Source organism: Streptopelia decaocto (assembly GCF_964273445.1).
Source record: "Streptopelia decaocto genome assembly, chromosome: Z".
Lineage (NCBI taxonomy): Eukaryota > Metazoa > Chordata > Aves > Columbiformes > Columbidae > Streptopelia > Streptopelia decaocto.
The window spans coordinates 33,651,852-33,676,180 of NC_138657.1; the positions used below are offsets into that span (position 1 = coordinate 33,651,852).

A 24,329-nucleotide genomic window follows, 5' to 3' on the forward strand; every position below is an offset into this window, starting at 1 on the left:
TACCTCCCTGAGGAACTGAGGCACATTTACACTACAACAAAAAGTACTCTGGAGCAGTAGTCTTCCAACTGGGGGGGTGAACATCTTCCCCATGTGCCAGGCAATCCACTGGGGTGCAGGAAGAAAATATTTGAACTTCTCTTTATTTTTAATCCAAAGATGTAAGAAAGAAATTAAGCTTTACATCACATAAACAGTACACAAGGTACCCTTAGGGGAGAGTAGGTGCTTCACAATGCAGAGGGGGGTCACTCATTGGTTTGCTTTCACTGTATTGTGACATATTGCAGTTCACATGTGCCCAGTTAAGTCCATCTATGGATAATATCATCCAGTTGTAACTAACTAACCTCCACAAAAGAACAGGTGACTTTAAAAAAAGAAAGAGAAAATTAAAAAACCAAACTGCAAATTGAAGGTAATGCTAGTAATACAAGCACAAACAAGCAAGCAAATTGCAGAGCTGACACTTCTGCTCTTAGTATGATCCCTTCGTCAACCATATTGCAGAGTAATATCAATGACAGTCTAATCAGATTTTACAAAGTTGGGGAAAAAACAATTATCAAGACGACTATTTGAAATGCAACTATACATCCACTATTGCTAACAATGAACCTCATTTTAAGCACATATCATGCCTCTTGGTGTTAGCTAATAATAGTGTGAAGCCAGGAGGATTAGCAGGGCATTTAACAACTAATCATCCAGGACATGAAGACAAACCTTTCCAAGTGTTTTCAGTGATGTTTAAAGTCAAGTGATAATCAGTCCAGTACCTTACAAAATTTCATAGAAAACATTGCTGAAGATTTGCAGAAAGAAGCATTAGAACAAGTTATGGGGTGTCAGAGGTTTTCTATACAACTGGAAGAAAGTACAGGTGTTCCTAACATGTCTCAGTTTATGCTATTTGCTAGATTTTTAAAATTATGAAATACATGAAGAACAACTTTGTTGTGAGTCACTGAAGGAAAGAAGTACTGGCGAAGATATATTCTCAACAGCAAAGGGTTTCTTTAATAAAAACAATGTTTTATAGAAAAACCGTGCAAGGGTAACCACTGATGAAGTATCTGTTTTGACTGGAATAAAAGGATCTTAGGGTAAGGTTACAACAATAGCAAAGTTGATTTACTGGACCACTCATGGACAAGCTCACGCAGCAAAGAAGTTGGAGCCAGAAGTGCGTAAATGCTACAAGATGTCGTCAATATGGTTAATTTTATAAAAACATCACCTTTCCACATTAGAATCTTTTCAATACTTTGGAAAGAGATGGGGAGTGACCGTGAGAGTCTTTTGTACCACAGAGATTCACTGGTTTGTGGCAAAGTGCTTAAAAGAGTTGTCAAATTTAAGGATGAGTACGCATTTTTCTTTCACAGAAAGACAACCAAGTGTTCCAAATCTGCTGACCTTTTCTGTGATGAAAAGGGCCTGTCAGTACTACGCTACCTAAGCCAGTATTTTAGAAAAATGAAAACGTTTAATCTGTGTCTTCAAGGTGAAAGCAACGTTTTAGCGATGAGTGAGAAAATAACTGCTTTTCTAAAGAAACCCATTGTACGGAGAGAACATTTTGAAAACAGAAGTTTGGAAACGTTTCCATCATCATGTGATTCTGTTGTGAAAAGCAGTGCAAAGGTGTCACCTATCAAAACCCTTATACCCACACACGTGAACTTGGAAACAATTTTCTAACCTGTTTAAAAATCTTCCAAATGAAGAGTTTTAGTGGGTATTCAATACACTTGTTAAAACACACACACACACACACACACACACACGAAATCAAGACCTTCCAGTTAACTTACAAGAACAACTGACTCACATTAGGGAAGATGGAAACTTACTAGCTGAACTGTAACAAACACTTCTGCAATCGGTGGATGGGATTGAAAAATTAGCATCATTATTTATTAAGTACAGCCAGCAATACACTTCTTACAATTTGGATCTGTGCACTGAATTCTGTAGTACTCTTCAGATCAGCAATGCCCTTCCTCTTTTTCCACTTCTCTAATCCTGTTGGATACCATGTCAGATACCAAATGGACTTCTGAGCAAAGCATGCTTTTCACCATGCTTGATGACACAGACACAGCAGTACAACAGGAATTCAGGTACTGTAACCCAGCATTAAACCAGGATTAAATCCTTTCTGTTCAGAAGCAGGGAAGGCACAATAGTAAAAGTGGAAGAACACACACTTGCACGTGAAACCTAGAAACCTTAAGATGTAGATTTATTATGCATCAGGAAACTTATTAACTTAACCAAACTGCATAGTACAAAAGGTTTGTTATCTCTGCTCAATGTAGAACAAGTTTCAAAATATATATATTTTTAAAATTTGTTCAGTCAATACACAATCCTTTTAAAAAACTGTATATCTGTGAGTACCCCCATAACACTTATAAATACATGATTTACACAGCACCCCATTTGGAAAAATTAAAACGCCTTACAAATATCTACATATATTGCATACATATAAAACATTCATAGGAGTACTTCATTAAAGTTGGGTTTAATGGTCCATTTACACTGCAGCAAAATACATATAAATCTGTGTATTTTTCATAAAATGTCTCTAAAAATTAGTTCATTTGTAGCCATTCATAACTCCTTTAAAACATCATTTAGAAAGGAAATTCGATATGAATATAACCATGAAATTCAGCAGGTAAGACAGTGATATGAAGGCTAAATAGGAATAACTGAACACTAAGTAGCAGTTAAGGCAGGGGTGAAAAGAATTAATATGAAAGATTATTTCAAATGGCAGATAAAGTGACAAAATGCAATAAATATACATATTTCTTGTTGTAAACTACTCTGGCATCCACTGTTTTTCCTGTCTCAGAAGTCAGGAGTGTCCATATTTCTGATGCTGCTCATTTTATAATTAAAATTCTATTATTTTTTTTTAAATCAGCAAAACACTAATGTGACCAGTGCTCTCAGGAGCCATCTGGATTTGCTCTAACTGCTCAGAACTGACCTGGAATGTGTGATTAAGACTTCGATATGACCCTCACTGATGAGTAATGACTGTCATGTGTGATCATACAACCTCAGAAATCACCTCAGTTTCATCTGTTAACTACTGGACTTCTCATTACTAAATAATATTTGAGAATGTATCTTCAGGAAATCGAATTATTTTTGTTGACAACCACTATTTCAGATACCAGAACTATATAGATCAGTCCCTCTCACACTGTGAGGACAAAACGTGATATACATGCAGACAAAAGGCATAAGAAATGCAAAAAAAACCTTTAAAAGTTGTGGCAGAAACTATTCTGCCTTAAACCTGATTATTTTGCATACAACTTTGGGAACTTAACATTCAAACTTAAACATCCCACTGTGTCTGTATATTTGGGTTTCTACCAAATACTGGGATTTAACATAGGTCCAGTATTGGGTAGCATCACACCTAGTTGTGACCTGTCCTGCTAAATAAACCCTCCTGCAAGTACGATATCAACCTCAAGTGTCACACAGCATGTGACTTTCCCTAGCACACACCTGCCTTCCTTTCGCAAGCCAGATACTCTGTACATTCCACCAAGATTCCAGAGCCACAGTTCAGTGCATGACCTGGTTCCACAGTCTCCTCAGAAGTTGGCCTTCATAAACTGCTGTCTTGAAGCAATGGTTCAATATCCTCTTCACTACTTCGGTCGAGGTTGCTACTCAGAGCGCTGCTGATGCTGCTGCTGTGTTTTCTGGTACTGCTGGCCTTGCTGTGCTCAGGAATAAATAAGGCAACTAGAAAAGCCAGAAGAACAATGCATGCTCCAACCAGGAAGGGTGGACCAGGAATGATTGCTCTCTGCAGGGAAAGAAACACCAAATTCATAAAGTTTTAGACATTGACTTCTGCATTAAAAACTATACCTTTTAGCAGGAGATAATGGGAGACATAGTTACAGTGACTACAAAGTTTATGCAAACAAGTTCATATGTGTAGTGTAATATGAATTTTCTGCATCTACAATCCCTAAGAATTCCTCACCTGATCTGCACAGCAACCTAAAAACCAGAAACATACACAAAATTAACAACTGACAATAGGATTTCCTAGCTGATTAAACAGACGATGACTCATGCTTCTTTGTAATGTCTTTTTTTTTTCTTTAGGCAACATGCCTGTTAAATCAGCAAGACTCCTCTGAAGAATAATAGGATAAGGTTTCAACATCCAGAAATAAAAATGCTCAATGAATCTTGAACTTCACTTTTTTCCATTTGCTTCCATGGCTGACATACTTTAAAATCAAGTTAGCTGAATACACAAACATCCCCAAAAACGTACACGAGTGAGGAAACTCAGCAAGCTATGCGGTACATACTGTTCTCCCTGCAGAGACAGGTTGCTGGCATGTATGATAACCTAGTATTTGGAGTTACTCTCCCTTGTGTCTAAGCAGTTTATTTTAAAATTTAAAATACAACTTATCTACATTTCATGACCACAATTAAAAACAGGCTGTAAGACTAATTTTAAACCAGCTAAGTCTGATGACAAAACTCTACAAAACAGTGTCAGCAATCTAGTGATGCTTTTGTTTTTTAAATCTTAAACAACTTTTCCGTATTTTTGTCAACTAGAACTAAATAAAAATCAGAAGATAACAATTGTGTACTTTTTCTAACAAATGAAATGCAGGAAGTTATTCTAATATGAACTGAGAAAGTCACTGCAATTAAGCATACCGTAACAGGATATTTCCCTTGCTTCAACTCTTGTTACAAGCAGAAGCCCAATTTTTTCAGCTGGAAGTCTCTAAATTTGAAGTATATAATCATATTAACAGAACTTACATTAACAATATTACTTAGATCTTCCAAGAGGTGCTACAGCCACAAGTACTCAAAGAATGTAATAAAATTCCATAAATTAACATCCTAATTTGTAGTGTAACAGCTGATTTACCTGAGCAGCTCTTGAATATGCCACTATTGCAGTTTCACTGAATGGAGTAAGAAGTTTTGAAAAGCAGCACTTCCTCACTGCATTGCCAAGTGTTATCACTACTTGCCCAACACAGCCTGTGACTGCTCTGTTTGCTGTAAGGGCTCCATGTGGATCATTCTAATGATGCCACCTCACTTTCCTCTTTAGGCTCTCCAGTTTTGAAAATATTTAAATGGGAATTAAGAAAGATATGCTTAACTTCTGCTATTTATGCTCAGGAGAGCAGATACACAATCTTGCTTCAATAGGTGCATCAGATCTTTTCTTTCATGGAAGAGAATCACAAATGTGACCTGTGGTAAAATTGCAGCTCTCCCACTTCCACAAGAAAAGAAAAAAAAAAAAAAAGAGAAGACTAGGATTTTGCTGAATATTAAAGTCCTTCAGAGGAGTACAAATTAATACTTAAAGGCAAGTAAAAAAAAATCCAGTCTGTACATTTGTATATGTAACCGAAATACGCATCTAGAATTCCCTGTCACTACTGTCTGAATATGAAGGTTTACAAAACCATCATATCTAAAAATTTAATTTAGCACTCTGTCCATCAGTGAACACAGAATACCTTTATCTGAAATGTACAATACTAAATTACAACAATAATCAGTAAGTTAAACTTAGATGTTTGGGTTTGGGGTTCGTTAGTTCGTTTGTGTGTTTTTGTTTTGTTCTTGTTTTGGTTGGTTGGTTTTTAAAAGTGGACAAGACAGCTTTTTCTCAGAGTAAAATTTGCAAACAGTTACACAAACAAATTTGTTCTTCGCATTAATAATTCTTACAATACCTATATAAACAACCTGTTTCTGATAACAACTTAAAAATCTACTTCTTGTAGTTGCAGTAACACCCAGTATTAGAGCAGTGGAAACAAAGGAGGAAGAACTGTTCTTAATTCACCTCAACAGCAACACTGGGTTGGATCCAGGTTCAGCATAGAAACAGTGCATCCTCTTTTGAGTTCCTATAGACCCATTGCTTTTGGCAAGTAAGAGTAGGAAAAAAAACACAACACAAAAACCTACAACAAAAAACCCAACAATGTCTGTCACAGACTAAATCACATTATATAAATTAACTGCAGTTCCACAGACATCTAGTAGCTTTTAAAACAAGGTACTTGACCACTTAAACTTGCTATTAAAACACTTAGTGAACATTTATTAGCATTTAATAAAGCCAATAAAACATTTTTTAAACAATGTGTATCTGTAAAGCAGCTCCTAGTTGCCAATTTGGAACACGGAACAAAACCAAGAGACAAGTAGTTTGTATTTGGGACTTGCAAATCCAAGGTACCAGTACTAGCATTGTAAACTTGGCACTGCTAATTTCCTTGTCTAAACTTGGTGCATTCCCCGGTTTACATTTCCACTCATTTTACTTACATCAATTTTTAAAGCTATGTAGCATTTGAATTGTGGAGTTCTTTCCCACTGTTATATTAGACTTAAACATAAGAATTAGTAGGAAAAAAACGGTATTGTTATTTTTGTGACTGATAGTTTTACGTTAGGTGCCTAGTAACAGGAAGACATTTTAACAAAGCTTACGAGTAAATACATAATTAAAAGTAAGAGCTGACGCACTGAAACGAGAATAAAAAAATCTTAGTTATGTAAATACTTACTGATTTTGCTGTATTGCTAACTAAAAAATGTCTTATGTACTAAGTAGATTTTGAATAAAACAGTGATGTCTGAAATTTTTTAATTAACACAGCTTAGAAAAATCATTATTTTGTTATATGAAAGCTTGTACACTAGGCTCCAGTGCAGGAATTTGTTCTACCACAAGCTTTAGAAAATTCTACAACAGAAGTTTTGACTCATTTGTAACTTACTGGAACAGTCACTGGCTCCACTGTAATACATCTGGGCTACTTCAACAAAAATACACATGAATATTCTTAAAGTAACAGAACATACCAATATTACTTGCAACTGGGAGATGAACCACAAACATTTGTTTCCATAGTAACAGCCACCAGTTATTTACATATTCAGCTAATCTGTTGTCTTTCTTAATCAGCTTAATGACAAGCTAAGAGATCATCAGCTCTCTGAAAAGTCCATTCTTAGTACTTTGAAAGAGCAATGAAATCATAGCTGACGTGGTCAGGGCAATCAAGTGAACAAGAAAAAAGCACCATAAGATTCTCCAAACTCTGGTAAGCATATATTTGGTATCTCGGAAGCCTAATGGGAAAGAACAAACCAGACAAAAATGCAGACCTAAAACAAAGATGGAACGGACACAAGAAAAGACTGAAGGGAGTACCAAAGAAATGCTGTATAGGTTTGACTTCTTCGCTCCCCCTCAAGTTTCATACAGGTAAGGATAGGTGATGAACAGCATTGTTACTGCCACTGAATTAAAAACAAAACAAAACAAAACAAAAACATCTCAACTGTATACTACATTACTGCCTACACCAATAATTACCCTATTCCTGTGAGGTTTAAAGATAAACTTGTTACAATTTACTGAGTTACCAAAAATTACCATCTCATTGTCAAAATTTCATGTTTTGCTGTACTTCGGGACTACAGCTGTGTTTTGAGTAGATATACATCAAAAGAAGTTAACTGGTTCTGTCAGAATACTGAAACAAAGCTGCTACTACTGGAAATATAAATAGTTACTATCAAATTTAAATTATGAGTTACCTTAATAGTTCAATAAAGCTGACAAGTGAGAATTAAGTAGTTCAGCAATTAGATACCAAGATTTCAAATCAACCAAAAATGACAGATTTTTACCCTTACGAGTTCTATGCTGCAAACTTCACACCGAATTTTAAACCTACCTCATCACTGGGATCTTGCATTGCTTTTTTTTCTGAAGTCTGATCAGGTGGCAATTCATTGAGCTCCACATGGAACAGAAAGAAAATAAAGCCATACAGTGCTGGTCCCAGACCATTGCACAGACCTCTGATTCCAGTTATTATTCCTTGGACAACACCTAATGAAAAAAAAAAAGAGTTGGACTTTATTAATCAAGAATGAAATACTCCGAGCCAACAGCTGTTCCAAAACAGCACTTCTCATAATAAAATCTTACGAAATACATTGAAGACAACTTGGCTAGATTAAAACAATCCTCTGCTTTACCATAATTCTGGCACTGGACCTGCATGCTCCCGGAAGTTTAAAGATAAAGTTCTGTTAAAATTTACTGTGTTCCAAAAATTACCATCTTACTGTCAAAATTTCATGTTTTGCTGTAATTCAGGATTACATCTCTGTTTTGAGTAGATATATATCAAAAGAATGAGTTTTGAATATGAGGGACTAAATTTACGTGCAAGTCTAATATTTTTTTTTGTGTTAGAGTTCTTCCACCCTTACCCAAAGCCTACAACGAAGAAAGCAGAGATTAAGTGTGGTACCTGCCTAATTTATCTTCAGGTGAAAATTATAATAAAATATCTATGTATTAAGGATTGTTATTGGCAAAATATGCACAGACTAACCAATTTCTTCCCTTCACCAGCCCAAAACCAAAACTTATTTAAGGATCAAGTACATTATTCAGGGCAGTAACTCAGCAGTACTGCAGTAAATTCACAATACTAGATGGGTTGCAGTTCTACATTAGAGTATTTTCAGAGTTTAGTTAAAGTTCTATGGGTCTGCTTCTCCTGCAGCTTCATTAGGTGATTGTGACAACATTGTAAAAAAAAATTTTTTTTAGATGATCTTACAGATCAAGATTCTACAGAACTCTATTTTTACAACATTAGTAGTCTCCACAACCCTTTCCTCCTTAAGGCAGGAACATGTAAAATGAAAGGAAATAAAGTATGTCAAAAAGAAAGCTGTCCAAGGTTTTCCTTCAGCTGTTATTGTATAAGTTTAAAATCTTCATGCCACTAGGTGGCAAAACTGCACTCCAGAAATTTTTGCATGCCTGTGCTACTAGCAGTAGTTTCCTCTACGCAAAACAAGAGACTAATGACTTCCATCAACTTAACTATTAATTTCATGACATAACTAGGAAACTAGTTCTTTCAAAACTCTTCTAAATGTCTCTATTGGAAACAAAAATCAGGGAAATAGGAGTGATAAAAAACCCACATAAAATACCTTTTCAAGCTGTCTTCTAGAACTATGCCTCCTTTGTACCTCCCATTACTTAAGTTCAAGTTGTACAATGTTAAAGCAAGACTGATACTTCTGATTTATATGTACAGAATTTTTTGAAAGAGAACACTAAATCCAGTTACTATAAACAAGTGTCATACTTCGCGATGATTCTTCTCCTCACTTTACTTTAAATGAAGCAGTATTTCTGATTGTTCATTCCCCTTCACATCAAAACCAATTAATTTTTCTGTCTTCCCACATCAACTATTTACTCAAACTTCCTTTCCCTTGAAAATCTATAGTACTATAGCAAATAGAGACAACTTTTCCACACAGAACAGAGCTTCTCATATAGGCTTATTTTAATCCAGTAAAATGTGGTTTTAGTTTTCAATAAAAAGCTAGTACTATTACATTAATACTCACTATCTACTTATAGAATATTACTTTTCATAATAAATAGGAAGGAAAAATCATGACAGTTACCACATCTGGTTTTGTTGCTTCTGTAGTACTTTCACAGAAAGGTATAAGTAGCTGGTCAAACAGAAACTATGTGTTTTGCAATGCAAATGTCAAATTTGTGTACCTCACTCCTCTTTACAAAGACTGGCAGACTTCCAAAATAATACCAAAGAAAAGCATTACTCATCAATATATTTGAAAAGTACACCTGCTCTGCTTTCTAGAGTCATCCAAGAAAACAGTCTGATGCTGAAACAAATTCATTCAATACTCACCTTGTTGATCTGACTCTGCATTTCGTGAAACCAGAGCACTGATTGCTGGGAATGTAATGCTTGACATTGCTGCTACAGCTCCTGCTGCCCACATCATCCTGTGTTGAATGCATAATTTGAATTAAAAATTGACTGACCATAGAATTAGTCCCCACTCCTTCAAAAAGGGTGACAAGGGTACCCTCATTTAAGGCTTAATGCCATTTCAAAGTACTCATTAAAATACCTAGAGATGGGAAATTATCTGGTCTGGGTCTTCTTCCTGTTCCCCTCCCACAAAATACCCCAAGATTGCTGCAATAAAAGCTCATTTGATTCCACATGAGCTATTACAGCAGAGGAAAAGAGTGGGAGTGAAGTGATGCACATGCTTTCCCATTCCAAAGGAATGGGAACAATTTCATGGGGTGGCCCAGTGAGGCAGTTTTCTAACTTGTATAGCTCACTAGGAATTGCTCTGATAAAGAACAAGCATTCATCACTGTCAGTAGGACAAACTTTGCAAAACAAAGCTGTTCCAGTTCACAGTTCTAGTTCACTTTACTTACAGACAGTTTTTCCAACAAAAGAAGCTCTAGATAGGTTCCAAGACCAAATATGTTGAGAATGACACATTAGAAAAAAGAAAAAAATAGAGGTCCAATAACTAATTAGAATGGATCTAGTGGAATTACTGGAGAGAACATACTACTTACTAGTTTGTGAGTTTAAGAAAAACCTTTGACCACATTTATAAACATAAACCGCAATGAACCAAAACGGTGCAGACTCCTTTTTCAAAAGGGCTGTTAGCTTGCAATTTACACTATATACCTGGAAAATTCAACCTACATATGCAAAATACAGACTAAACTTTGCTAGTGTAACGCAAATGAGAATGCTTAATTCACAGAACATTTTAGTAGTCATGATAACAGAATTAAAGACAGAATCTCTTGGAAAAACATTTTCAATTCCTTCACAGGTATGCACCTATGAAAACGTGTACTTACCAAGGCTGAGATCCAAAACCATACCAAGCCAGCTGAAGGATTTGAAAGCCAAGGCCAAGGAGAACAGTATTTTTGTTGCCTATTGACCTCATCAAGATACTGAGAAACACAGTCTGCAAGAGAAATTGACTCATCTGAAAGTTATTTTTAACAGCCAGATTGCTCAAGTAATTTCTTGTTCTACACCAAGTAACTCAGAAGAGCTTTCAACCGGTGAGGCACTTCACACTGTTTGTGCTCTTACTTCCCTCGTATTAAGTCCAAAATGCAAACAAGCCGCATCAAGCATTTGATGTACAGGCACTCTTAGCTATTGAAGAGTTTCTACCTCAGGATATCAAGAAGCATGCGTACTGCCTTCTCTGTGGACATTATATCTCAGTGGCTGTTTCTACTGTAAAGAGGCTTTCACTTCCACCTTTACAACTCCGTTTCCTTACAGACTAGAGAGTCCTACAATAAATGCTAGCATCAAGTTAGGACAGTACAGGCTGGATGTGAGTTGAATTCACCAGTACTTACAAATACTAGAGGGAAAAAAAAAAAAAAGAAAAAAAAAAAAAAAAGACTGTTAGCACAGGGAAAAAAGTAGTAATCTCTTTAGGTCAGATGAATTACTATGCAAATTTACAATTAAAACCAAAAAGTAAATCCCGTGGGGTTTTTTTTGGCCAAGTCCTTTTCATCTTTAATTACATTTTCTGCCAACTCTTTATATCACTCATATGACCTTTTTATTTGCACAGGGAAACTAGTCTTAAACATAGATGCCCTAAAGGAAGACCACTGTTTTTCATCTGTTAGAAGTGTTACTACTGATGGGGAAGGAGGTCCCAATTCAGATAAAACAGCAATATACTCATGGCAAGAAGCAGACTGTTCCTAGTAAAGCAAAATCCATATGGACTGCTCCATTCAGTGAATGTGTTTTTCTTTAAAATGAGAAACTCAGCAATGGATCAGTAAAGCACCACAGAAAAGGAACCAGGATTGCAGAGCAGAGCACATTTCCTCTCTCCTGTACCTCTTACACTAGTTTTCTTTTTCTCATTCTTAGACAAAGCTAGCTTGAAAGCTAAACAGCAAAAATACAGTAATTCTATCTACATGTGATCAGTTCTTTCTGGAGATATCCAACATGCCAACACAAATCAGTGTTTATGAAGCAAAGCTTGCTTCAATAACCTTCATTTTTCAAAGAGTTTGAAAATCAAAGCAGAATGTCTTCATTTTAACACTGAAAATCATGAACCAGAAAGACAGCCATTTTAGAGACTTTTAGCAAATACAGAGGTATGAATAAAGTATGATTGGCAAATGTGAGTGCACCTGAAAGTATCAGAACAAATCACAAAGAATAAAATAATGACTTGTATTGATAATGAAGGACACAACTGACACCAGTAAAACCTGTAAACACTGAGGAATGTGTTGTTTACATTAAAACAGTGAGACCTCCATTCTGCTAAGGATAGAAACAAGGTTACAGCACATTGTTTTAGCCATTCCTCTTTCTGTTATTACGAGACAACAAACTGTACCCATAAGGATAACCAAAAAATCACATCACAAAAAATGTTTGATTTCTAAAAGGCACAAAGGACCTGTCCAAAAACCAGCTCACCGCTCCCAATTAATAAGCATGAAAGTAATGTACCAAGCCCTCACAGCTCCTCGGCCTCCATGCCAAGCCTAAGTAACCCTGGACAGGCCATGTCAATACCTACAACATTTGTACACACATTTGACAGCGTGAGCAACTGAGTATGTGCAAGAAGCATTACTTTTGCATAAAATTGTCCTGGTTTTGTTAAAAACAAGTTTCTCTTTCAGTGAATTTTGCCTGTCAGCTAAAGCCTTCATATTAACTGCATTTTCCTGGAGAACCAGACACATGTTTTGGTAAACCTAGCAATGGAATGCAAACATATTGATAAGCATGGATGGACATCTCGCGAGAGGGGTGACGAGAAAACAAGTGACTAAGAAACTGACCAACTGTGTATAACATTCCATTCACGTGAATACTTCATATAAAAGTGGGAGATCATGAGGATCTCGTCCCTTTTCCCTTATGGCCGACCTTAGGAGAGGACCTTGCGAGTCGTCCCTGCGAACTGAGGCCTAGTGAGAGACTGAATCCAGCTCCGGTTGGCTGCAGAGTCTAATCCAGGACTTTGGGTGCCGGCTCTGCAGTTGCTGAGACTTTCAAGATTGGTTTTGTATATTTTGTACTATTTTCTCTATTCTTATTAGTAGCATTAGTAAAACATCTTTAATTTTTCCAACTCTCTTCTCTCTGTTCTTCTTTCCCTCCCGATCACCTGTCCTTAGTGGGAAGGGGGGAGAGGGAGGGGCAAAAGGGGGAAGTGGGGGGGAGAGGGGGTTAACAATACATCTGCCAGGGTTTTATTGTCAGCCCGCAATCTTAACCCTGTACAGATAATTGGCGCCCAACGTGGGGCAAGAGAAAGGGGTAAATTTAAAGATTTTTGGCTTTCTGCTGCTCTAACGTACCTTTCAGTTTTCTTGGCATGGTGCCAGCTCATAGAGTTGTGATACTCGCGCGTCTGTTTGCTTTGGATATTATTTAGTGGTATTAAGGCAAAGTGAATTACATTGATTTAGAGATGTTATGGCATAAGTTGTATCAGTTATTTTCTACATTGTGCTCACTGATTCCATATCTGTGTTGGGCTTTCTTTTTAAATCAAAGTATTCATTATGTAACAACAAGGAACTGGACAATGATCATGATGATACTGTGTGGTTTGTCACTGGTTTATTTCGTTATACTGCAGCCACTAATGAGTTTCTACTCGCTTCTGCTTTACCTTGAAAAGCCTCCAGGAGAGATTAAAGAGCAGTACGGCTCTGTGTTTGCTAATTGGTCGAGCGAATCTTTAGAAAGGCTGACTAACAATACTTTCGTTTTTCGCTAGGAGAGTTTGCAAATGTTTTAGAGAATTTTGAATATCCTTGGAGTTTTGACAGAACTGTGATGGTGTTATCTGGTTTGCTGAATGTGTGTCATTTTGTGCTTCTGTTAAGAGAAATGGCGTTCAACAGGAGGTTTGCGTCTCTTTGTTGTCCTGAGATTTGCGGTGCATCTTCGGAAGCTTTAGCAAAAAGCTCTCCTAGCCGCTCGAGAAAGAGCAAAACAGCAAAAACTGCCACTGCAGCCACTGCCCCCCCGCCAACGGCGGTTTCACAGGCTGAAGCTACAGCTCCTACGCAGAGTTCCTCTGCCAAGACCACTCCTGATAACATTACTTCTCCAGCCTCAAAGGCTAAGGCAGCCCCCCTTTCTTCACACACTGGCCACTGTTGCTGCTGTAACCACAGTAACCACTGTGACAGTCATTCAGACTCTGGAAATGAATCAAATTATGGTAAACCCATATCAGCATCAGTTGCCGGTTGTAAGAAAGTCACTAGAAAGACTACCCGTACAGCAGATGATGGCACAGGGCCAACATCAACCCAAGGGGCATCATCAGGACAGGGAGGAGATGAAGTGACCACCACTCGGTCCTTCTCTCCAGGTGAGCTGAGAGATCTGCAAAAAGACTTTAGTCGTCGTGAAGGAGAGAATATTTTAACCTGGTTGCTCTGATGCTGGGACAATGGGGCAGAAACACTTGAATTGGAAGGTGTTGAAGCCAGGCAGCTGAGATCTCTGTCAAGAGATTCCACCATTGATAAGGCAATTTCAAGAGAGTCTAATGTCACTACTCTCTGGACCCGACTCCTGGCAGCTATGAAAGTAAGATTTCCCTACAAGGAAGATTGTATATCCAAGTTAGGGAAATGGAATACTATGGAGAGAGGTATTCAGTTCCTGAGAGAATTAGCTGTGCGAGAGATCATTTATTTTGAACCAAACAGCCAAGAGGGGACAGACCCAGATAGAATCAATTGTACACGACCTCTGTGGCGCAGATTTGTACAAAGTGCACCACCCACATATGCTAAGTCATTGGCAGGAATGGTCTGGTCATCAGGAGGTATACAAAATATTACTGAAGTGATTGAGCAGCTCCGGAACTTTGAGGACAGCCTTGCTGGTTCTCTACGGGCTTGTGTCTCTGCTGTGGAGAAACTGTGTGAAAAATCTGATAACCGGTTTGAAAAGCTATTGCAAGAAATCAAAGAACTCAGAGAAGACACATACCATTCACGACCTGCACAAACCTATGTTTCAGCTGTTAGGAAAAGGCGTTTCCAATCTCGAGAGAGAGGACAGAGGCAGCCCACAAAAAGAGGTTCACTGTGGTTCTTCCTACATGAGCAGGGAGAAAACATGAATAAGTGGCCTGGAAGACCTACCTCAGAACTTCAAGCACGAGTACGTGAGATCAAAGGAAAAACTCCTAGGAAGGTGGCTGCTCCAGTTTACAAAAGGAGCAGAAGAGATTCTGATGCTCTTGAAGGAACCTCTAATTCACACCCAGAGACTGTGCAAAACAGAAATTAGAGGTGCCCTGCCTCCAATCAGGTGGAGGAAAGGGATAACAGAGTTTATTGGACTGTACAAATACTATGGCCTGGTACAACACACCCCCAGGAGTACAAAGCTTTAGTGGACACTGGTGCTCAGTGCACAATAATTCCCTCTAATTATAAAGGAACGCAATCCATCAATATTTTTGGAGTGACTGGGGGATCCCAGGAACTGACTGTTGTAGAGGCTGAAATGAGCCTAACTGGAAAAAACTGGCAAAAGCATCCCATTGTGACTGGTCCAGATGCTCTGTGCATCCTTGGCATAGACTACCTCAGGAGAGGGTATTTTAAGGACCCAAAAGGGTATAGGTGGGCATTTGGTATAGCAGCTGTGGACACTGAGAATATTGAACAGCTGTCTGATTTGCCTGGTCTTTCAGATGATCCTTCTGTTGTAGGACTGCTGATGGTTGACGATCAGCGGGTGCCAATTGCTACCACGACGGTGCATCACCGGCAATATCGCACCAACCGAGACTCTTTGATTCCTATCCAGAAGTTGATCCGTCAATTGGAAAGCCAGGGTGTGATCAGTAAGACTCGCTCACCTTTTAACAGCCCAATTTGGCCAGTGCGTAAGTCTAGTGACGAGTGGAGACTTAACTGTAGACTATCGTGGCCTGAATGAAGTTACGCCACCACTGAGTGCTGCTGTGCCTGACATGCTAGAACTGCAGTTTGAACTGGAGTCAAAGGCAGCTAAGTGGTATGCTACAATTGACATTGCTAATGCATTTTTCTCTATTCCTGTAGCAGCGGAGTGCAGGCCGCAGTTTGCTTTCACCTGGAGAGGCATCCAGTACACGTGGAATCGCTTGCCCCAGGGGTGGAAACACAGTCCTACCATCTGCCATGGACTGATCCAGACCACATTGGAGCAAGGTAAAGCTCCAGAACACTTGCAATATATTGATGACATCATCGTATGGGGCAACACAGCGAAAGAAGTCTTCGAGAAAGGTGAGAGAATAATTCAGATTCTTTTGGATGCTGGTTTTGCCATAAAACGAAGCAAGGTCAAGGGACCTGCACGAGAGATCCAGTTTTTAGGAATAAAATGGCAAGATGGCCGTCGTCAGATCCCAATGGATGTGATCAACAAAATTGCAACAATGTCTCCACCTACTAATAAAAAGGAGACACAGACTTTCTTGGGCGTTGTAGGTTTTTGGAGAATGCATATTCCTGACTACAGCCACATTGTGAGCCCTCTCTATCAAGTGACTCGTAAAAAGAACCAATCTGAGTAGGGCCCTGAACAACGACAAGCCTTTGAACAAACTAAGCGTGAGATAACTCATGCGGTGGCTCTTGGACCAGTTCGGACTGGACTAGATGTTAAAAATGTGCTCTACACTGCAGCCGGAGATAATGGACTTACCTGGAGCCTCTGGCAGAAAGCACCAGGAGAAACCCGAGGTCGACCCTTAGGTTTTTGGAGTCGAGGATACAAAGGATCTGAGGCCAACTATACTCCAACTGAAAAAGAGATACTAGCAGCATATGAAGGAGTTCGAGCTGCTTCAGAAGTGATCGGTACTGAAGCACAGCTCCTCCTGGCACCTCGACTGCCGGTGCTGAGTTGGATGTTCAAAGGGACGGTTCCCTCTCCACATCATGCAACCGAAGTTACGTGGAGTAAATGGATTACATTGATCACGCAACGAGCTCAAATTGGAAGTCCCAATCACCCAGGGATCTTAGAAGTGATTACAGACTGGCCAGAAAGCAAAGACTTTGGGATGTCTCCAGATGAGGAGGAATTAAAACGTGCTGAAGAAGCACCACCGTATAATACTCTTTCAGACACTGATAAGCAGTATGCACTGTTCACAGATGGATCCTGTCGTCTTGTAGGAAAACATCGAAGGTGGAAAGCTGCTGTGTGGAGTCCCACATGACAAGTTACAGAAGCCACTGAAGGACAAGGTGAATCTAGTCAATTTGCAGAAGTGAAAGCCATCCAGCTGGCTTTGGACATTGCTGAACGAGAGAAGTGGCCAATACTTTATCTCTACACTGACTCATGGATGGTAGCAAATGCCTTGTGGGGGTGGCTACAGCAATGGAAGAAAAGCAACTGGCAGCGCAGAGGCAAACCCATTTGGGCTGCCACACTGGTTGGCTGCAGAGTCTAATCCAGGACTTTGGGTGCCGGCTCTGCAGTTGCTGAGACTTTCAAGATTGGTTTTGTATATTTTGTACTATTTTCTCTATTCTTATTAGTAGCATTAGTAAAACATCTTTAATTTTTCCAACTCTCTTCTCTCTGTTCTTCTTTCCCTCCCGATCGCCTGTCCTTAGTGGGAAGGGGGGAGAGGGAGGGGCAAAAAAGGGGAAGTGGGGGGGGGAAGAGGGGGTTAACAATACATCTGCCAGGGTTTTATTGTCACCCGGCAATCTTAACCCTCGACAAAAATAAATAACATGTTCCCCTTGCAGAAGGCCTTGTATTAAGTAATCAATTTCCTGTATCATTTTTATCACTTAAAGCCAGAGTTTCAGAAAATTTACTGATCTAAGCTTAGCAAATTTTAGGCTCATTTTCTGATCCCGAAGTCCAGTTTCTAAAGGAAGCAGATTTAAAGCAAGACATTTATGCCAACTATATATGAACATAATCTTCAATGAATGTAAGACACACTGTCACTTTAGAGCATGTAAGAAGTTTATAGACAAGCTTAATAGTAGAATAGCATGCCTCGGCATTCAGTTTGTACTGTTTAATAAGACACTAAAAATAAAGCTTACCTGAGCCATTATAGACAGAATGCCTACCACAGCTATAAATGCTGCAATGGTAGCAGATCCAAAACCTATAATCTGAAGAAAAGCAGAAAATGCATGAAAGTAATGTCAAACAGAATCCAGGACAATCACTAGCAAAGAGATATCCTCTTCAAAGACAACGCTGATCCCTGCTTATAATTTAATCCATACATGAAGTAACCACTTTCAAGAACAATCCTTAACTCAACTGCTTGCCAAGAAACCCACTTGAAAAAAAAAACAGTCTTAAAAGAAAAAAAGACAGAGGAAGTCATGTATCTGGAAATGGAAGTTCTCTATCCCCTCTCACAGACACAATCGCTCTTCAACTGGCAGGATCTTGCCTCAAGACATACAAACTGCTGCACTGAATGGGGACAAAGGTCTGCTTAACTTCATGAATACGTGCTCAAGCTGTGGCAGAGTTTATGCATCAGGAATCAAGTGTTATTCAGTTCTTGGCTTAGCGAAGTCCCCTGTCTGTATTTTTTTAAAGCTGTAACTTGCCAGAAAGTTTTCTCTGCAAAGTCTTCAACAAGAAACAGGCCTTAGGGAATAGTTATTTGAACACTATCAGTACCATGTGAAGACATCAACATTTACCTGTCGCAAGTACAGAAAAAAGCTAGAATACTGGCCAGCCTCAGGCAGATAGGAGAGAAACACTGTAATGCAGATTGGCAGAACCGTAGAATCTTTTCTAACCTTTTTCAGAGACTGTAAAACAAAGAAACAAAAAAATTATTGGAACATTTATACAAAGTCTTAGGAAAGCAGAAAGAAAGCAGAAGGTGGATTCACTTTTCTTAAAATCTATTTTTAACCACACATACAATTAAAAAAAAAAAATCACACATGGAAATGGTTAAGCTGAACATTAAGTTAGAAACAACCCCATTTTTTATGGTTTGTAGTATCTGATTCTTCTGCAGAATTTCCATTTCATTTTTGAAGCTACTGTTCAATGTCAAATTAAGCATTCACTGAAAACAGCATAATATAATATTTAGGGAAATGTATCAGTATCTTCTAACTGATCTCCATAATAACCCATTCCAAAAGATGCTAGAAAATAATATATCCTGATTATAACTGTTTCTCTTCCCAAATTATGAGAGTATTTTACTTTGTATGTTTCTTATACTCGTTCACCCATAACATGAATCAGTTTGAGTAACAAATAAATTGTATAAAAAATTATTCAAGTATTTCAGTCATCTCTCAACATTTACAACCAGTAATAGCAGGATGAATTTCATGAAGAACAATCCCTCTTTCCTCTCTTAAGATACCAAGGTGTAACACAAACACAAATTAGCTGAGTAAGTGTGAATAAGTGAATAAGTTACTAGCAAGACTGCACGATATGTTTTAACCCTTTCTATATATGCCAGTAGAAAAACCAGGCTTTATAGATCCATTCTATATTAAAAAGACATATAATCAAATATGGAATTCAAGAGTCTGAAGAGACACTGCCAACCAAAAGTACAAAGCATAAAATGAATATGGAAAAGTCCTATAGTATCAGGTTTTGGGGTCTGTAGCAGTGTAAGAATTCAGTATTTCTCTTACAATAAAACAGAGTAAGGATGTTAAAAAAGTAAAGCATTTTCCCTTTGGATTTTACACCAAACACTGTTTCCAAGTCAAGAACCATTTAATTCACCAAGTCCGTTTTATTTTTTAAATGTAGTTAGATCCTTTTGTGCAAGAGCAGAGAACAGAGATTATGGTATTTTGAATAGTCAAGGTACCAATAAGATTAAAGATTTCTCAGGCTTACTAAATGCAATTATTATTAATTAGTTATTTATTAATTACTTATTGAAGTGCATCTTACTGCAAAAGGGTCTGCTTGTTCCCATGATATAGAAGCTCCCCATGAAGCAGGTCTCATTTTTTCTGGCATAGATTCTGGCACAGCTAGCAGGATGAAGCAGATGTCCACAACAGCCACCAGCGTGGCCACTAGTACAACCTGGTTATCTCCATAGCTGGCTGACAGGTATGCTCCAATGGCAGGACTAGTTACCAAACTTGCTGCAAAGGTGGCTGATACCTACACACAAGAACAGTTTATAAACTTGCTGAAGTGGTCCTTCTGCCATTGCAGAAAAATGAAGTCATTTGCTCAACACCATCACTCCCACACCCAGAGGTGTGGTTTAATAAAAACAAAAAGTCAAAATTTACGCTTAAAAAAAAAAAAAAATCATTTATTATAGTAAATATGGGTCCAAACAAAGTTTTTCCAACTTCCTCCGGAGTCCACCATACAAGACAGGATTTGCAGTCTGCAAGTCTGGCTCAAAGAAAGGAAAATGGCTCTTACTTTCAAATGGACTAACTTAACTTTTCTGTTTTGTTTTCCAGTTATGAGTTTGATGAGATCTCACTGAACAAGTTGTCAGCACATTTAAATGCCTGCCTAAGTGAAACTGAGACTAAGCACTCTGGGTAATGCACAGAGTAATACATAATGCCTTGGCTAACAGTTTGCATTTTAAATACTGAGCTACCACTGGACAGCACAGCAAACTAGGAGATCATTAGCTATGGCAACAACTTCAACAGCTAGTGTATTCCTTCCTACGATGTTGTAGTGACATGCAGCTACTAACAGATCACCAATTATATTTACATACAGCAAAAAATGATGAAAAATCCAGTGCTGTTAAATTTCACTATAAAAATCACAAGAGGTTAGAATAAAGCTAGTTTGTTTGGGTTTTTTAATTACTACTTTTTTCCAGTCCCCAAAATAAAAACACTCTGCATAACTATATTATAAAATAAGTAAGAACACAAGTTAGAGACCTTGCTTTATACCAAGCTAGAAAAAAATTCCTAAGAAAAAGGTCTTTATCTCTTCCTAATCAATTTGTTATACATGATCAAAACAAGTGCACTTTTGTCTTTCACTTCATAGAATTTCAGACCGAGCTTTTTCTGTTAACAAAAAACTGTTTGAAGGCATGAAAAATATATGCTCTGAATATACTTATGGCCCTCTTTATAGGCAGGAAAAATGAAGTGGTAATTCCAGAACTTCTAAACCTGTTTTGTGCTCTGCTATAACAATACACATGCTTGATTCAAGAGAACTAAGTCCTTTATTTTCTTAAATGTTAAATCATCATCTGAGGAATGATACATCCCTAAGGCTAAAAATAGAGAAAACTTAAAAGCTCAAAGTATGGTACAGTCAGCCAAGAATCACGTCTATTACTATCTGTAGAGTGAAAACAGATGCAGAAGATGAAGGGATAAATGATGTTCAAAGGCTAAGGGCATCCATCTACCAACGTGCCTGCAAAAGCCAAGCCAACACAGATATTCAGGAATACAAACTAAGCAGGAACTGTATCATCACTCAAAAGGCTAGTTTGTACTAACTGAACTATTTTCTTCTTCTCTTGCTAAAAGTCCTTCTATATTAAAAAGAAATCACAAACAAAAAGTGCAATTTATGGGTGGTGGAAAGATATTGCAAGATCAAGTTTTAAATAACTCATATTGCATTTAATAACATTTCTTGTTGTGCCTGCAGAACTTAAAACATGTTTTGTTACATATGCCCTCTCCACGGTTAAAATTGTTAAATTATTATTCTGTTCCTATAAGCAAGGAGCAGTCTGTGCAGCACTAAAAAGTCTAAATTAGATTTCCCAAACCCTAATGCAGTGCCTTGATCATGGTTCATTCCTTTCTCTATCAACCTCATTACAGTAATCAGGAAAAAATGTGCACGTCAAAACACAAGTTCAAAAACGGTCAGATTATGACCTTCATATTTCAAGTTCAGTGTATCTTACCAGTCCATAGGCTGTAGTTCTTTCATGTTCTTGTGTTACATCAGCTACATAGGCAAATATTACAGAAAAGGTAACAGAAAAGATTCCAGATACTGAAATCATAGCGAAGTACCACCTAAGAATTTAAAAGCAAGAATTAGAAAGTTTAAGCTAAGACTTCCTGCTTTTCTCTTACTAATCAAGCAAGTTTGTACTTAATCTATGAAAACTGTAGCTCAAGAACTAATGTAGAGGTTTACTGGAAACAAATGATTGTGCAGTCTCACTTAAATACTGGAAAACATAATTTCAATTTTTTATATTCTACTGTTTACATCATCCTAAAAGAAGTGGCCCCTTTAGGACACGGTACCTATACATTTTCATACGGTCAAAGCTTAAGCAAGGTTAAGTTATGCAAAAGGAATTATCTTAGAACTCAATTTCTCAACCAGTTAAGGAATAAACTATCATATACAATGCTTCAAAATCTGAACTCTGAATACACTCAGTGCACAAGAAGTTCTTTTGTAATCCTCCCAAGTTTCACAAAACATGTAAATGAAACTGAAGCCAAGTCAATTCTACCCAGTTAAGACTGCAAAGTTGCCTAGTCAAAGATTTAAAAGATCTCGTTTGCAGCAATTGAACTTTTCTGTGGTCAATAAACTCTAAGGTTCATTTAGCTTTAAAAGTATGCTTATTACCAGCACTGGCAGTCCTCAGGGGAAACAGATGAACAGCTGAGCTTAAAAACGAGTTAGACAGGGCTATCAAACCATGTCAATTACTGTTATACTTGTGTGAATAAAGTAACTAATTCACATTCTATAATTTCTACTTTTAAGATACACAATTTTAACACCTCTTAAACAAAAAAGCTCCAGAATAAAGCAAACACATCTTGAAAGGAAAGTGGTTTTCCCTTGTCTTATTGTTGCTCTCCCACTTCCCCGAACTATTCCTCTGAATTTCTGCTGTACTGACAAGCTCTTATTGCAGTCTGTACTACTTACCATGGACTTATTCTCATTAATGGAATTGGGGCACAAGTGAAGAAGACTGTAAGAAGAAGGAAATATTTTCTTCCCCATGCATCTGATAGAGCACCAATTAGCGGAGCACTGAGAAATGACAAAAAACCCTGTGACAGAAGAAAAACAATTAACATCTGTATTTACATTTCCTAGTTTCATTTCAACCACAATATAAAAATGGACTAAAATTGCAATTTGATTTGAAATTAAACACAAAATTGTAGATAACTGAAATGGTACACAATTTCTTCTACAGACTACTTTTCTATGTTCCAAGTTTTGAATCTATTAGACCTGAGTGCATTAAAAAAACAACACAGAAGAGGCATGCATTTTTTCAAGATCAGTTTTATTCAATATAGAAGTACCACAGACTGCAAAAGTTTCTTAATCTCCAAAACCTACAGGCTAGTTTCACAAACGACATCTTCTTAGCTTCTATCACGAGACTTCCCAAACCCAAATTGCCCTCTGATTTGGACTGTCCTAAAGGAGAATTTTGGGTAACCTAACTGTTCTCTGAAGCAAAGTAAACAGAACACTTATTGCTTTAAACTACATATTTATGATGTACAGGACCCTTGCACATTGCAAGAACTATGAGGACAAGCTTGACACCTTGAGACAGTGGAACACCATAATGGCAAAAGTGGCAAAAGTCAGACTTACAGCTACAGTTGTCATGGCAAAATATTGACTAAGGATCAAACACTAGATTTTTCAGCATTTCATAAAGTCTTTGAAGCTAGGTTTCAAATATGTTCTGTATGACATCAAAGAATTAAAATAAGCAAAGCCTTTCACAGGTTTGACTGCACAACCTCCATAACAGATGCATTTTCCTTTCCTCCTCATTAGTGTATCATTCCCTCATCAACCCAACTCTGCCATAAATCCGAACATTAGAAGATACATGGTCCTGTAAGCACCTCAATACACCGGAAGTCTATTTCAGCTAACTTTAGTTAACCTCTGGTATTCAAATATAGTCACCTTCAAGATTAACATATGTGTACATACTACTATACTGAATCACTATTCTGCCACATCACAATGAATAACTCTGATTTCAATGATTTCAGTAAGTAAATTGAAAGCAAAAGCTATAAAGCCAGGCTATCAGATCCTAGGAAAGTTAGATGCCTTAGTTGAAATTAATGTTTTTGCTTCTCCGTCAGATTTCAGTAGAATATGAACTAACGCGTTCTGCTGTCACCCAAAACACTCCTGATGTTTCATGAACAGCATTTTAAATAAAGTATTGGACACTGAAGAGCAAGCTCACTCTGATCTAGGCTCCCCTGGTTATTACACCTCTTAGAGCAATATGTACATTTAGACCATGATAGTAATGCACTTTTCTACCTATGTGCTCTGTAGAAAATATATCAGGAATTCTTCATTTAC

General features: G+C 37.8%; 1 protein-coding gene across 3 annotated transcripts in view; it reads right to left on the reverse strand.

Annotated features, from left to right (window-relative positions):
- Nucleotides 1-2,227: 2,227 nt before the first annotated feature.
- Nucleotides 2,228-24,329, reverse strand: part of MFSD14B (major facilitator superfamily domain containing 14B) — a 37,346-nt gene continuing 15,244 nt past the window's right edge. For 2 of the 3 annotated variants that reach the window (XM_082075286.1, XM_082075285.1), the window contains 9 exons: nucleotides 22,902-23,029; nucleotides 21,907-22,021; nucleotides 19,932-20,150; nucleotides 18,692-18,805; nucleotides 18,071-18,142; nucleotides 10,814-10,926; nucleotides 9,822-9,919; nucleotides 7,800-7,957; nucleotides 2,228-3,847 (listed from right to left, as the gene is read on the reverse strand). In XM_082075286.1, coding sequence (XP_081931412.1) covers nucleotides 3,644-3,847; nucleotides 7,800-7,957; nucleotides 9,822-9,919; nucleotides 10,814-10,926; nucleotides 18,071-18,142; nucleotides 18,692-18,805; nucleotides 19,932-20,150; nucleotides 21,907-22,021; nucleotides 22,902-23,029 — 1,221 coding nt within the window. In that variant the 3' untranslated portion in view covers nucleotides 2,228-3,643. The remainder of the gene's footprint in view (nucleotides 3,848-7,799; nucleotides 7,958-9,821; nucleotides 9,920-10,813; nucleotides 10,927-18,070; nucleotides 18,143-18,691; nucleotides 18,806-19,931; nucleotides 20,151-21,906; nucleotides 22,022-22,901; nucleotides 23,030-24,329) is intronic. The other variant, XM_082075287.1, reaches the window with a different exon arrangement.